This window comes from Eptesicus fuscus, chromosome 19, assembly GCF_027574615.1.
Source record: "Eptesicus fuscus isolate TK198812 chromosome 19, DD_ASM_mEF_20220401, whole genome shotgun sequence".
NCBI lineage: Eukaryota > Metazoa > Chordata > Mammalia > Chiroptera > Vespertilionidae > Eptesicus > Eptesicus fuscus.
The window spans coordinates 28,785,713-28,800,528 of NC_072491.1; the positions used below are offsets into that span (position 1 = coordinate 28,785,713).

The 14,816-nt window shown below is 39.5% G+C and overlaps 1 protein-coding gene across 2 annotated transcripts in view; it reads left to right on the forward strand.

Annotated features, from left to right (window-relative positions):
* The window catches only part of MRPL15 (mitochondrial ribosomal protein L15), a 43,711-nt gene extending 39,026 nt beyond the window's left edge, over positions 1-4,685 (forward strand). For both annotated transcript variants that reach the window (XM_054708200.1, XM_008143339.3), the window contains exons 4-5: positions 2,622-2,745; positions 3,438-4,685. In XM_054708200.1, the coding sequence (XP_054564175.1) occupies positions 2,622-2,745; positions 3,438-3,775 (462 nt within the window). In that variant the 3' untranslated portion in view covers positions 3,776-4,685. The remainder of the gene's footprint in view (positions 1-2,621; positions 2,746-3,437) is intronic.
* Positions 4,686-14,816: the final 10,131 nt, after the last annotated feature.

Sequence of the window (14,816 nt, forward strand, 5' to 3'; positions counted from 1 at the left end):
CTGAGGGCTCCCGGACTGTGAGAGGGTGCAGGCCAGACTGAGGGACAGCCCCCGCCCTCCTGATTGTACGAATTTTGTGCACTGGGCCTCTAGTTCCAAATAAAATGATCTGAAAAGAGAACACCAAATACATGATTAAGCTTCAGTATTCTACTCTGAGTGTAATTAACCTGTGGAAAAATTCATGACCTCATCAGCCATTAAACTGCAAATCCCTACAGCTTTTAAGCATGTGTCTATTAATCTAGCAGAAATAATTCTGAAAACTGCACCAGTGCAGTGGTTGAATAAGCACAATTACACATCATTTACAGCTTTGTAAATTGTTTGACCTTCAGATTTGGAATAGATAATAGCTATTAAGACTCTTGTTAACCTTCAGCACAAAAATATCAATTTGGGAATATATGTTCTAAAGCAGCAGTTGCCTTTTGGTCCTCACAGACCACCAGTGGTCCACGGACCGCTGGTTGGCGACCACTGCTCTAAAGCAGCAGTTTTCAACCTTTTTCATCTCATGGCACACATAAACTAATTACTAAAAATCTGTTGCACACTGAAAAATAAATTTTTTGCCTCTCTGACACACACAAAAAATAGGTATAATTTTGATTCATTCACAATGGACAGGTAATGTGTTGGCTGTTGTTATTTTTTAATTTAACTATCTAAGGGAAAAGAGGTCAGTGCCCCCAACTAAATATTTAGGTATTGCATGTTTTAAAAATTCTTGAGGCACACCAGTGTGCCACAGCACACTGGTTAAAAATCACTGTTCCTAAGGAAAAGCAAAAAATCCCTAACTGATAACAAAGATATTCCTAAAAATGCTTTATGTATCACTGGAAACAATGGAGCTAACCCCAATGCCCAAGGATAGGGAAATGGTTCAGCACTTACGGCATAGTAATACAGAATCACAGATAATATGATAAAATGTTATTTTACTGAGTCAAAGATGCCAGTGATTATACAAATGCAGACCGGAATTATACATGGAAAGAATGTGAGAAAATATGTCTTGAAATTGATGGAGTATTTTTGAAATATATTAAACATTTATAATTAAGGAAAGGAACTTGATTGGGAGCCAGCTTATTTCAACCACACCAAATTAGCTAAATATTTTGTCACCACAAAAAGAAAGGTAATGCTACCATATTTTTATTTTGTCAGAATGTTTTGAAATTAAAGTAAAATATAGTATATCCTAACTAAAGTGACCCAAAACAGAGCTTTAAAGTTTTAGTACTGCATTTTTTAGTGTTGACCATTCTCAGGAAAGAGAGACTTATTATTGTTATTATCATCATCATTTAGTGTTGACCATTCTCAGGAAAGAGACTATTATTATTATTATCATCATCAGTTTAGAGACTATAGTAAAATCAGTAGTGAATCAAAGTAAATTTCTGTTGTCCTCTTTTGTCTTTTTCCCTGGAGGGGGCTGACCCCTCCAAAGCTCAGATATGGTTGTCAGATCTTTTGTGCTTTTGCTGGTTCCAGCCCACTCATCCCCCTCTTTAACCATTTCTTAGCCTCTTGCTTATTTAGGGGTAAGGAAGTTAAGTTTTTATATCATACTAGTGGCCCGGTGCACGGATTCGTGCACATTGAAAGGAAGTTAATTAGAAGTTGGCTGTTGGGGCGGGAGGGTCTGGACACACCCTGGAGCCAACCCCCTGGGGTCCCTCCCTGGCTGGCTGCACCTGGGGTGGCACTGAGGCTCGAAGGGCGTCTGTGGAGTGAGCAGGGTCCCTCTGGCAGGTGGGGTTCTTCGGCCTGGCCTTCGGGGATCAGGCCGAAAGTGGCTCTCTGACATCCCCCGAGGTGTCCTGGAGTGGGAGAGGGCACTCTGCAAAGTTGCTGTCGCTTGGCAGCTCCTTGAGTGGCTGCCCCCTGGTCGTCAGTGTGTGTCATACTGGCCGGTCGCTTAGCCTTTTTTATGTATAGATGGCATAGTGTGGTTCAGAACACAGACATTTGTGACTAAGCTCCTGGATTAACCCTAGCTTTGTGATCTTGGGCAAGTTACTTCTCTGCTTCAGTGTACCGATCTATGACATTGGTTTAACAGTAATTCTGTCATAGAGTTGTTAGGATTTTTAATACAGTCTATAATTAATGGAGTACGGAGAATGAGTAGTTATATTGGTGTCTACTAAATACATCAAATGAAAATGTAGTCATCCCCACTTATAGGAAATGAAAATTGGTAAGACAAGATGATGATGTTGATAGGATGTCAAAGCAGAGGTATTTAAAGTAGGAATGACTAAAAAAATAAAATTAAAAAATAAAGTAGGAAATGGCCTAGCGGGTGTGGCTCAGTTGATTATCATCCCATGCACCGAGAAGTTACCAGTTCAATTCCTGGTCAGGACACATGCCTGGGTTGCAGGCTGGATCTCTGATGGGGGGCGTGCAGGAGGCAGCCCATCAATGTTTCTCTCTCTCCCTTCTCCCTCTCTAAAGTCAATAAGAACATATTTTTTTTAAAAAGTAGGAATGACTGTTACATTGTAGGCACTTTGGAGGAGAAAATACTATAAAAAGGAAGCTTGCTATATTAACTTTTATTCAAAATATCTACTAACAGACTTTGTTTTGACATGTTATAGGGTGCTGACATCTTTAAGGCAAAAGTTAATATTGAAGTACAGATGGCTTCAGAACTAGCCATTGCTGCAATTGAAAAAAATGGTGGTGTTGTTACTACAGCCTTCTATGATCCAAGAAGTCTAGGTAAGCTTCTGCTGCAGTCATTTTCTTCTCTTCCTCTGTCTAATCCTGGCTGCCATATGAGGATTTTAAAAATCCTCATGGTTATTTGACTTGCAGTTCAGGCACCTTGGTTTTCTGTTTTAGGATTTCTTATTAGTGGTGTGGCTAGTGAGGCTCGATCTTCTTTTAATTACTTGAGCCAGTGTATCACAGAGGTCCTCAAACTTTTTAAACAGGGGGCCAGTTCACTGTCCCTCAGACGGTTGGAGGGCCGGACTATAGTTTAAAAAAAACTATGAACAAATTCCTATGCACACTGCACATATCTTATTTTGAAGTAAAAAAACAAAACGGCAAAAACACCTGCATGTGGCCCGCGGGCCGTAGTTTGAGGACGCCTGCAGTATATCATAAAGAGGTTTAGTTTTTGTTTTTAAACATGAGGCTTAAATATGATGTTGCCTTTGTGTAAGAAATTCATTATTCGTTGGTAACCCAGGAATAACTTTGATTTTTAAGATGCAAACTTTTGAAAATGAAGTGTTTCCATTTGCTTACTACTTAAGACAAGTGTATTTATAAACAAGTCCTTAGAATTAAGTTCTGATCTTAGTAATATTTAAAATTTAATAATGAAAATAATTATTAGAGAAGATCATTATGCATATAGCCAATATTTGCATCTTTCTTTTTTTATTTAAATATGCTTTTAGACATTCTATGCAAACCTGTTCCATTCTTTCTGCGGGGACAACCCATCCCAAAAAGAATGCTTCCACCCGAAGCCTTGGTCCCGTATTACACTGATGCAAAGAATCGTGGTTACCTGGCGGATCCTGCCAAATTTCCTGAAGCAAGACTGGAACTTGCCAAGAAGTATGGTTATATTTTACCTGATATCACTAAAGATGAACTCTTCAAAATGCTTAGTACTCGAAAGGATCCAAGGCAGATTTTCTTTGGTCTTGCTCCTGGGTGGGTGGTGAATATGGCAGATAAGAAAATTTTAAAACCTACAGATGAGAATCTGCTCAAGTATTATAGCTCATGAATTCCCTTCCAAGAAAGCAGAGTTGAAAGAGTACTGGAAAAGGGAATGAAACATACATATTTCTCCTTGCATTTCCTTAATTTGTGATTCTCCAGATGCCCTTTTTAAAAATGTTTTCAGTGTGATCATATCTTTGTGTTTTTTTTTTTTAATCTAAAATTAAAATGTTCTAAACTAGAACTGTATAGAGGTACTGAAATGACATGGATTCTGTCTCAAAGACACAAATGCCCTGGTGGTCTGCCAAAGGAAGATTATAATATTTAGAATATTTCTCGATTTTTTTCATGATCTTTTCATCTAGGTATTATTATTGTAAATCAGAATGAACTTGCCAGTGGGATGGGATTGATTTGCAGGCCTGCTCAGTCACGGTTAGAACTAGTGAGTTGATGCCCCCTCTTAATCAGTAGCCCCGAAGAAGCCCTGCTACCCAGGGTTAAAATGGTAAGCCTCCAACTCAAGGAGATTATGATATGGGATGTGAGTTTAAGGTTTAAGACTGGTTAATAGCTTCTAAGTAGTATGATATTTGCTATCAAAATTGAAACAAAAGTTCCAAGTGAATTTTCTTAAGTGATGCATAGGCAATTAAGGAATAAGTTACTAATGTTTTTTTCTTGAAGAAAGTAAGTGTTCTAATTCTTATTAATATGCATTTACTTATTTCATAGATATTGGAGATCTTTGTCTTTCAGTCATTTTAAATGATGTCAAAAAATTGTTCAATGAGAATATAAGCCATAAAAACAATTGGTAATGTGAAAATTAAGCACAGTTAATTAATGTGAAAGATTCAGCAATCAGTAAGATTATTTAGGTTTTCAAAGATATGTTATATCTACCACAGTAGAAGTAAAATGATTCCCAGCTCTGTATTTTCTTAAAATAAAAAATTTAAAAATCTAAATGATGCAATATTTTGTTTTGTTAACTTATTTACGTCATATACTACTGACCTGAGTTTCAATTTATAAAGTAATTTATGTACCAATAATATATCTCAGTTTTTATTCAAGATTGTATAGTTTGGCTTGTTATTAAACTACTAGAAGCCCAATGCACGAAGATTCGTGCAAGAATGGGCCTTCCTTCCCCTGACTGCCGGCACCGCCTTCGCTCTGGCCCAGAGCCGCCTTTCCACTCCGGCCCAGAGCCCCTTTTATGCTCTGGCCCGGATCTGCCTTTCCGCTCCAGCCCAGAGCCACCTTTCCACCTTCCCATGCTGCCTAGAGGCCTGCGTCGTTGCCATGGCAATGACACAAGCATCCCGCCCTGCCCCTGGCTGCTCGGTGCCTGCGTATGCAAATTAACCCACCATCTTTGTTGGGCTAATTTGCATACTCACTCCTGATTGGCTGGTGGGTGTCACAAAGGTACAGCCAATTAGCATGTTACTCTTTTATTAGGTAGATTCCTTAATACAGAACTTGGGAGAATCACTATTAGGACCATCTTCTATGATAGCCACCTAGAAAATTTAAAAATATGTTTTTATTTTTTATGGACCCCAAGTGACAGAGTTGGGGTGTTTGAATTAGTTTTGGCTCCACTGATAGGTACCCCACATCACAGTTGCTTGAATGAGATAAAGTACAGAGACCAGTTCAGGGCTGATTGCTGGCTCTGCTCCACAAAGTCTCAGAGCCTGTGGTTTCTCCCTGTTTAGCTTTCTCATCTCTAGAGTGAGATGCATATCTTCATGATCCAAATAGAAATCAACAAGGAGTCAGCTTTTCCTAAGGAAGATGATAAAGATGCTACTTTGGCCTGAGGTAAACCTCAACATCAATCTATTTGCATAGATATGAACTGCCTTAAATGTAAATACATCTTGTTCTGTATTCTGGCATAAAGTAGTTTACCTGAAAACCCAGGTTTGGCTGCCAGCCACAATGAAAGCCGGGCTCGTGAGATAGGTGCCGGTGAGAAAGGAAAAAGAGGTTTATTTAAGTGACAGCAGCCTGAGAAAATGGGGGACTTTTGTCCCAAAGTCATCTCCCTACTTCAGTGCAGGCAGAGGTTTTTATAGGGAAGGAGCGAGAAAGCAGAACAAAGAATTCAAGGGGAGAGGGTTGAAAAGTTCTCTTATGTGCAGGCCAGCACATTCTGTTCTGATAAGGATAGTGTAGTGTGCATCTCCTGGTTTTTGTTTGAAGGTCAGCAAATCTTCAGAGCTGGAATGCCTGATGGTCGGCATCTATCTTCTGAAGTTAGTTCCTAGGATTCTTAAACACACATGTTGTTTATCTATAAGCTACATATAAGAGTCAGCAGTTACAGGTAAGTTATTGCCTTGATTTACTTTTATTATTATTTTAAAAAATATATATTTTATTGATTTTTTACAGAGAGGAAGAGAAAAGGATAGAGAGTTAAAAACATCCAGCAGCTACTTCCTGCACACCTCGTGCTGGAGATGTGCCCGCAACCAAGGTACATGCCTTTGACTGGAATTGAACCTGGGACTTTTCAATCCGCAGGCCGATGCTCTATCTACTGAGTCAAACCGGTTAGGGCATGATTTATTTTTGCTCCTGGAGGTTTTCCTTTTGTGATTCAGTTTACAATTGTCGTTTTGGAGGGGTTGGTATTGCCTCAACACAAAAGTTCTTAATTGGAAACGAGGGAGTAAGTTAGGTCAAGGTAGATTACATGGGCAATAGTCCTCTAGTCTCAGAATGTACTTTTGAGGCATCATAGGTTCCCTTCCTCCTACCCCTCCAAGCAGAATGATTAAGCTACCCCGAGCAACAGTTGAAGATGGGAAAGGAGACAGGCAAACACCAGAGTTGCTTAATTGCTGTCTTAGGTGGTCTGTAGGTGTAAGGAAATTGTGATAGAATGACCAAGGGAAGAATGAAAACAGGAAACAGATGTCTGGTGACTTGGAATGCTTGATAGCACTTACTCACTGAGCATGGGCTTAGTCACAAACAGCTGTATCCTGGTCTTAATATTATAATTGTGCAGGCAATTCTCAGCCAAAACAGGCACATTCCACAGAATCTATACATTTTGTTTTATAAAGGCAATCCTTAAGTTGTTGTATAGCAGGGAGATTCAAGTTTGTTTTAATTATGTAACAACACTGGACCCTAAGGTGCTGCTTGTACTGCTGGTCATTTACAAGGATAATGAGGGGGAGAACACAAGGGTAGACAGTAGCTTTATCTTGTTCACATCACTTGGAAATCTGTGTATAAAAGCAAGAAACCTTCAATCTAGATCGAAGTCCTTTCCTGGTGTGTGGCTTCAGTCTGTTTTCAGTGTGCATGGTCTGTTTGTGTCCAAAACCAGAAAAGTTTGAGCTGCTGATATACATTTAAGAAGATTCTTTAACACCTGAGAAATAATTACTGGAGATTTCCTGCTTATTGAGTTCCTGGGTTTATTTAATGTTACTCTATTCTTTGGGAAATGGAGTGGCTATTTAATAGTAGAGAAAAATATCAGATAACAGCAGTGCAACCAAATTTAGTTTGTGTAAGAGAATAACGTGTGCTCTCTAAAGTTAATATAAATCCCAGCATGGCTGTGTCTCTAGATGCTTTGCTGGAGAAACATAGTATGATGGAAGTAGCTCAGCCTTGTATGTCATAAACTTGGATTTTATCCAGGCTATGAAAGTAAGTGAATGACCTTGGGCATTTACCCACTGTGCGCCCAGTTGTCTCCTGTGAGGTGGGGATAATATCTGCCTCGTCCTGTAGTTGGGGACTCAGCGATGCCTGTGGAGAGGCATCAAGTATAGAGAACCAGTTTGCAGAGCTGTCCAGAGTGGTTTAGTGGTGTGATTTTGGCACATTATTTAAACTCTGTGCCTCAGTTTCACCATTTGAAAATTAGGGATAATGATAGATCCTAATGCATATGGTTTTGACGAGGATTGAAAAAAGTCAGGTTTTGTAAGCACTTGCCAGAACACCTGGCGCATAACAGTGCCTGTGTGCTTGTCTTTTTTTTTTTTTTTTTAAATGTTTTATTGATTTTTTACAGAGAGGAAGGGAGAGGGATAGAGAGTTAGAAACATCGATGAGAGAGAGACATCGATCAGCTGCCTTCTGCACACTCCCCACCGGGGATGTGCCCGCAACCAAGGTACATGCCCTTGACCGGAATCGAACCTGGGACCTCTCAGTCCGCAGACCGACGCTCTATCCACTGAGCCAAACCGGTTTCGGCGTGCTTGTCTTTTTATTGTTGAGTTGTAGTAGTTCCTTACATATTCAAGATACTAACCTTTACTACATATATGATTTGCAAGTATTTCCTTACATTCTGTGGGTTGTCTTTTTCACTTTTTTTTTATAGTGTCCTTTGATGCAAAGAAGTTTTAATTTATATGGAACCCCAAAAGACCCTGAATAGGCACAGCAATCTTGAGAAAGGACAAAGTGGGAGATAGCATATGCCCCAAACAACCATCCAATTTCAAACTAGACTATAAAGCTGCAATAACTAAACAGTATGGTATTGGTATAAAGACAGATTAATTGATCAGTAGAATAAAATGGAGCACCCAGAAAGAATTCCTTACTTACAGTTCATCTACGATGAAGGAGACAATGATATACAATAGAGTAAAGGCAGTCTCTTAATAAGTGGTGATGGGACCCTACCTCTTTGACTCAGTGGTTAGAGCGTCATCCCATGGACTGAAGGGTCATGGGTTCGATTCCAGTCAAGGGCATGTACCTCGATTGCAGGTTTCGATCCTCAGCCCTGGTCAAGGCAACCAATCAATGTGACTTTATCACACTGATATTTCTCTCTGTCTTTTCCACTCTCTAAAAAAATCAATGGAAAACATACTCTCCAGTGAGGATTAACAACAACAAACAAACAAAAAAATGTGGTGATGGGAAACTGGACAGATACATGCCAAAAAAGAAACTACCCTCTTTCTTATACCATATACAAAGATAAACTCAAAGACTTAACTAAGAGTCGAAATCATAAAACTCCTGCAAGGAAAATTTGGCAGTAAACTGGCATTGCTCTTAGAAATCTTTTTGGATAGATCACCTTGGGCATGGGAAACAAAGGAAAAATTACATAAATGGGACCACATTAAACTAAAAAGCTTCTGCATAGTGAAGGTAACCATCAACAAAATTAAAGACAACAAATATATGGGAGAAGATATTCTCAAATGATACTTCACATAAGGTGCTAATATCCAAAATACATAAGGAACTCATACAACCTAACACCCAAAAAACAACCAATCCAATTTAAAAATTGGGCAGAGGACCTGAATAGATGTTTGTTTCTCCAAAGAGGAGATACAGATGGCCAATAGATATATAAAAAGATGCTCAATATCACAAATCACGAGGGAAATGCAGATTAAACCATAATGAAATATCACTTCACACCTGTCAGAGTGGCTATTATCAGTAAGTCAGCAAGTAAAAAGTGCTGGTGGAGAAAAGGGAACCATCATACACTGGTTGCTAGGTTTATGAATTGGTGCAACCACCAGGAAAAACAGTATAGAAATTCCTCAAAAAATTAAAAGTAGAGCTACCATATGACCCAGAATTTTCACTTCTGTGTATTTAAAAATTAAAAAGATATATGCACCCCAATGTTGCAGTAATATTGACAATAGTCAAGGCATGTGCTCCCTAGCCATCTAAAACTAGGCAAGACTGCCACCTAGTGACCAAATGTGCAAATTTCTTAGGGAATTTCTAGGTTTGATCTTAGTCCGACTTAATTAGGGTCATTAATTATTCATGATTTATAAATTCAACAAACATGAAGTGCTTATACACCAGACACAATGCTGGGTAATGGAGATACTAAAATCAGAAAGGCAGAGTTCTGCCCTGCAGGTGCACACACCCAGTAAATGGAATCAGATAACTAACTAAATAAAGGAATAATTAAATTACCCTGTGGTAAATACTATATGTAACCTACTCCCAACACAGATCCACCTTTAAGTTTAAAGGCATTGGAACAGGAGTTGAGCATGGCAAACCCAAGTCCTTCATTGGTTGTAGTTGGTGACAAAAAGAAGAAGAAAGGAAATCAAATCCAAGGTAGCAACATGACTTTTACATTTATTTTCATTTAACTCTCAGAAACACTATAAAGTTGTTTAGAAGTCAACTTTACTAAGTTTCCTAAACTTATATTTATAATATCTCCTTGCATCTTAAGGGTAAAGCATATACACTGAGTAGCCAGATTATTATGATCTATGAATGTATAATAATATGGCCACTCAGTACACATATGTGTGTGTGTGTGTGTATATGTATATATATAGATATATATATAGATATATATATATACATATATATATGTGTGTATATATATATATAGATATAGATATATATATATTTTAGAGGCCCGGTACATGAATTTGTGCATGGGTGGGGTCCGTCCAGCCTGGCCAGGGGGAGGGGACATGGGCGGTTGGCCAACCTGCCTGCTGGTAGAACTAACTCCTGGTTGAGGGGATAATTTGCATATTAACCTTTTATTATATAGGATATACACTGAGTGGCCAGATTATGCATTCAGAGATCATAATAATCTGGCCACTCACTGTATAACAAACTCTTGCTTTTTGAGAGTATATATTATACATATACATTTGAAAGTTATCAGCAAACTGTTTAAGAAAGAGACTCCCCAGAAGCTAGTATACTCACAAGCTAGTGTTAAATGTGGTGGCAAAGTGGTCTACAGCTCAGCTTGGGTTTTTGGATAGATGATCCTGTACTTCCGGAGTCAGCTGCGTACCCAGGAGGGCTGGTAAAGCTCTAAGCCTCAACAGTTTTCCCTGCACAATGGCAAGAGCAGTAACACCTTCATTGGGCGGTGGTGCTGAGTATGAGAGAGAAGATACCGAATTCATTTAGCAAGTGCTGGGCGGAGTGAAGGTCCAATAAGCAAGAACACTCACTATTCTTATGAGGAAACTATATGGACCACTTGAAGAGAGACAGTCTCCAATGACACAGACTCCTTTCCTTACGCATCAGGATCTTGGAGTAAACACTACTTGGGTCTGTGTCCCTGCCACTGTTTTGGCCAAAGGTAAGTCGTTTCGTAGCCACCTGCTTTCTCTCACCTGGAAGATTCATCTCCCTGTGCCAGCCACTAGGGAGACGGAAATAGAACAGGGAACTGTTGCTCGTAGAATTGCTTTCACCGTAAGGCAGTGGGCAAAAAAGTAAGTGGGCATATTTTTGCATGTTGTAGTTACAAAAGAAGGGCTGAACATGAAATTTATTTAGGGCAATTTGTTTTTCTGCAATTAGTCACTGAACATCATTCGTTTGTTTAAACTAAGGTATTGCCCTTGTAGAAAAGGAGTTTGACTTAGGAATTTTTAACATTTAAAAAGATCTATACATATAATTACAACTTACTAATTCTATTTGGACAACTGTACTTGTAGGTAAACTCATTGAAATTCCATGAACCCATGGATATGGGAGCTTGTTAGTAATGCAGAATCAGCTTCTGAATAAGAATTTGCATTTTAACAAGAACCCCAGATCATTTCTGTGCACATTCAAGTTTGAGGAGCCTGAGACAAGTTACAGTGCTTGCATACTGCAGTACCACACTCAGAACACTAAGAGGAGCCATTTCATCAAATTTCCTATAGTACTTTTTAAGGGTGCATTTTGAACCACCGCATTAAATCGTTTTTTTGCAATCAAATTTTTTTCCATTGGAATAACATTTTGTTCTTTGAATGAAGAGAAAATAAAGGTAATACCAAAATGTTATGTATGATACACAAGTTGTAATTAATGAATGGTTGTGGAAAAGAAATGTTTTAAATTTCTCTTTTAAAGTCTAAAACATTTTAGAAAGACTAAAACAATTATTATTTTAAAAATCCAGGTATATATTTGAAAATATATGATATTTGTATTATAGGTTGGGATGGAGCTACAACAAAAATAAGTAAATTAAATGGAAAATTTTTACTTTAAACCATGGATGTGTGTGTTTGTGTGTATAATTTTTTATTTTTTTTATTTTAAGAAGTGGACTCATTAAAGAAATATGAAAAAATATAAAAACAAGGATGGCGTCATTTCATAATGATATAAATAAACTACGATGAACCTTAATCCATTAAACCTCATCATCAAAGACATCTAGTCAAGGCCATCTGCTAAGAATGAACTTCCTGCTTCTTTCCTTTAGAATAAACAAAAATACATAAATTGAGACTTCAGGCTTACCAGCTACAGCGAACTGTAAGGCTCCGCCAAATGACAAAATAGAGAACTTACAACAGCTTGTTGCTCTGCACTCCTGGGCCACAGCCTTTCCCACGGGCCACGCTTCTCTGGCTTCTCACGTCTCCAGTCTTTTTATGTGGTAGCTCCTTGTGGCACTTTTATCTTCTCCACCTCCAGGTTTTCGGATCCGGCTTTTTGGAGAGAGTTTTCCAGCGTGTGTTGGGCCTAAATGTACTTGGAGAATTAAAGGAATCTTTTCTATGGCACCGGTTTATCAGCTCATGGTCCTCCTTCAGATAGCATGGATATTCATCACTTAGGTTACGGTTGTCAGACGCACATGACTACAGATGGATGAAACAACCCCACAGAGAAATGGGAAATTCAGAGAAGTAGGTCATAGCGTACAGAATCTGCACAGCCTTACCGGTGGCGAAATCATAATGAAAGAATTCAGTGTTGGGGAGAATGTGTAGAACTGGGTTCTCTAGGACACCATTGTTGGGAATGGATTTTGGTTCAGCCTTTTAGAGTTCAGCTTGGTAGTAGTTGCCCAAATAAAAAATACTCATATTTTCTGGCTCAAAGCCATATTCTAAGCTAGAAGTGGTGTTCTAACCCTAGAAGCCCAACAAACTGGCCTGCAAATGCAGAGAGAAGGCCAGTGGCCACAGCCTTTTGTTTTCCTGTGTGCCTGCCACTTGGGTCTACGGCAGGCATCCTCAAACTACGGCCCGCGGGCCACATGCGGGTGTTTTTGCCGTTTTTTTTTTTTTATTTTTTTTTTTACTTCAAAATAAGATATGTGCAGTGTGCATAGGAATTTGTTCATAGTTTTTTTTAAAAAACTATAGTCCGGCCCTCCAACGGTCTGAGGGACAGTGAACTGGCCCCCTGTTTAAAAAGTTTGAGGACCCCTGGTCTATGGTATCTGTTCTCATAGATCAAACCAAAGAGAACAAAACTTTGGTCCATGTAGCCAATGAGTCGTCAAATCAAGATTTCGAAATATTCTTCATATATCTCCCTTAGAAATAATAAATTGCACCAAAAGCAAATGTGATGGAAAGGGACTGATGGTATTTAAAGGTTAAAAATGTCTTAGAGTTTTTTAAAGGATTGTGAAATAGAGGTTTTTCCAGTTGGGCAGAGTGCCGGTCAGCCAGCTGGCCCCCATCGCCTCCTGCCCGCTCTCTGGTTACTCCCACAGGTGGAACTGGAAGAGGGTGTCCTGGTCCTCGTTCCACCCCCTATTCTGGGAGCTCCTCCACAGCGAAACCTTTCCTGTCTCCCACGGAGCTCTCCCAGGGAGAGGAAGGTGTGTTAGGTGTCATGGTCCGAAATAGAATTCAGCGCTCCAGGTCCTATCATAACACAAAACCAATGCGGCTGCTTGGGGTCCCCAAGGACACTACATAATAACTGAGCCAAGTTGAAATAATTAGAGATGAAAAAAAGGGGGGGGGGGACGTTTTTTAGTCACTTGCACTGAGCCGTAAAGAATGCCTCCCCTTGCCGCGACTCCTTTGCGCTGGTCTGAAGCCTAGCTATGCGGTTATGTATGTTAAGTGCCATCAAGATCTCAGGCTTCCAGGCAGAACTAAAGAGAAGTCGTTTCGCTTCTCCTCCTGGATACCCCCCCTACATTACAAATGTCTTTGCAAAGCCTGCAAATGGTAGAGTAGTTCAGCTCATTTTACCTTGTTTTCCAGGTACCCTGCTCAGTCTACAAAACGAATCTAAAAAGGCACAACTTTATGAAACACTCATAATTTACTATAAGTATTTCTTAAAAGCAAAACCAAATAACTGACACATATTGAGCACTGACAACGTGCAGGCCTAGGTCTAAGTTCTTTATAGTGTAAGCCAACGCAAGCCTCACCGCAACCTCGTGGGGGCTGATAGAAACGACCTTCACGGGTTCTGAGACACTGCTCTCCCCCGGGCATCTTGAGTGAATGATGACTGCCTGCCAGAGTCATCATCCCCGTCTTCCTGATGGCATAAGAGGATACCCATAGGCCTTCCTGTTTCAGGCAACAAACCCCTTGAGGATCATCTGGAAAGCACTATGGCTGTGTTCTGAAAGCTTCTTGATACCTCTGGCAAGACCAAGAAAGCAGAAGCACTAGACCTTGTAGAAGGGGTATCCAAAGTTGGATGAAAGTCCAAGAGAAAAGAGTGGAGCCATCTTTGAGGAAATGCTGCCCAGTGAGTTATGATAGTTCAGAGAACAGCAGCCACTGTGTGTTGACATGTGGACAACAATGACCTGGCTGACAAGCCAGTAGGGAGGGTTGGGCTTTGAATTGAGAAAGATCTAGAAGTATCGTAACTAATTTATTTTTATGTATGAGTGACACGATAAAACCTGTATTTAACTAGATCTAATAAGGATTTTTTATGGCATATAAAATAAAAAGTTGAAGTGATAGGACCGTGTCATAGTTTAATTGGCAGCGTTTTTTCTTTTCCTAGTGGCTCATAAAATATCAATATATCTTGCAACTGAAAACATTTTAGACTTGTTTTGAAATATGGCATTTAAAATATTTTTATTGATTTCAGAGAGGAAGGGAAAGGGAGAGAGAGATTGAAACATCAATGATGAGAGAGAATTATTGATTGGCTGCCTCTTGCATGCCCCACATTGGGGATCTAGCCTGCAACCCGGGCATGTGCCCTGACTGGGAATCGAACCGTGAACTGGTTCACAGATCGATGTTCAACAACTGAGCCATGCTGGCTGGGCAAAATATGGCATTTTAAAAGGTTGATTGTACAGATGAGGAATTGAAGCACAGAGAGGTTAA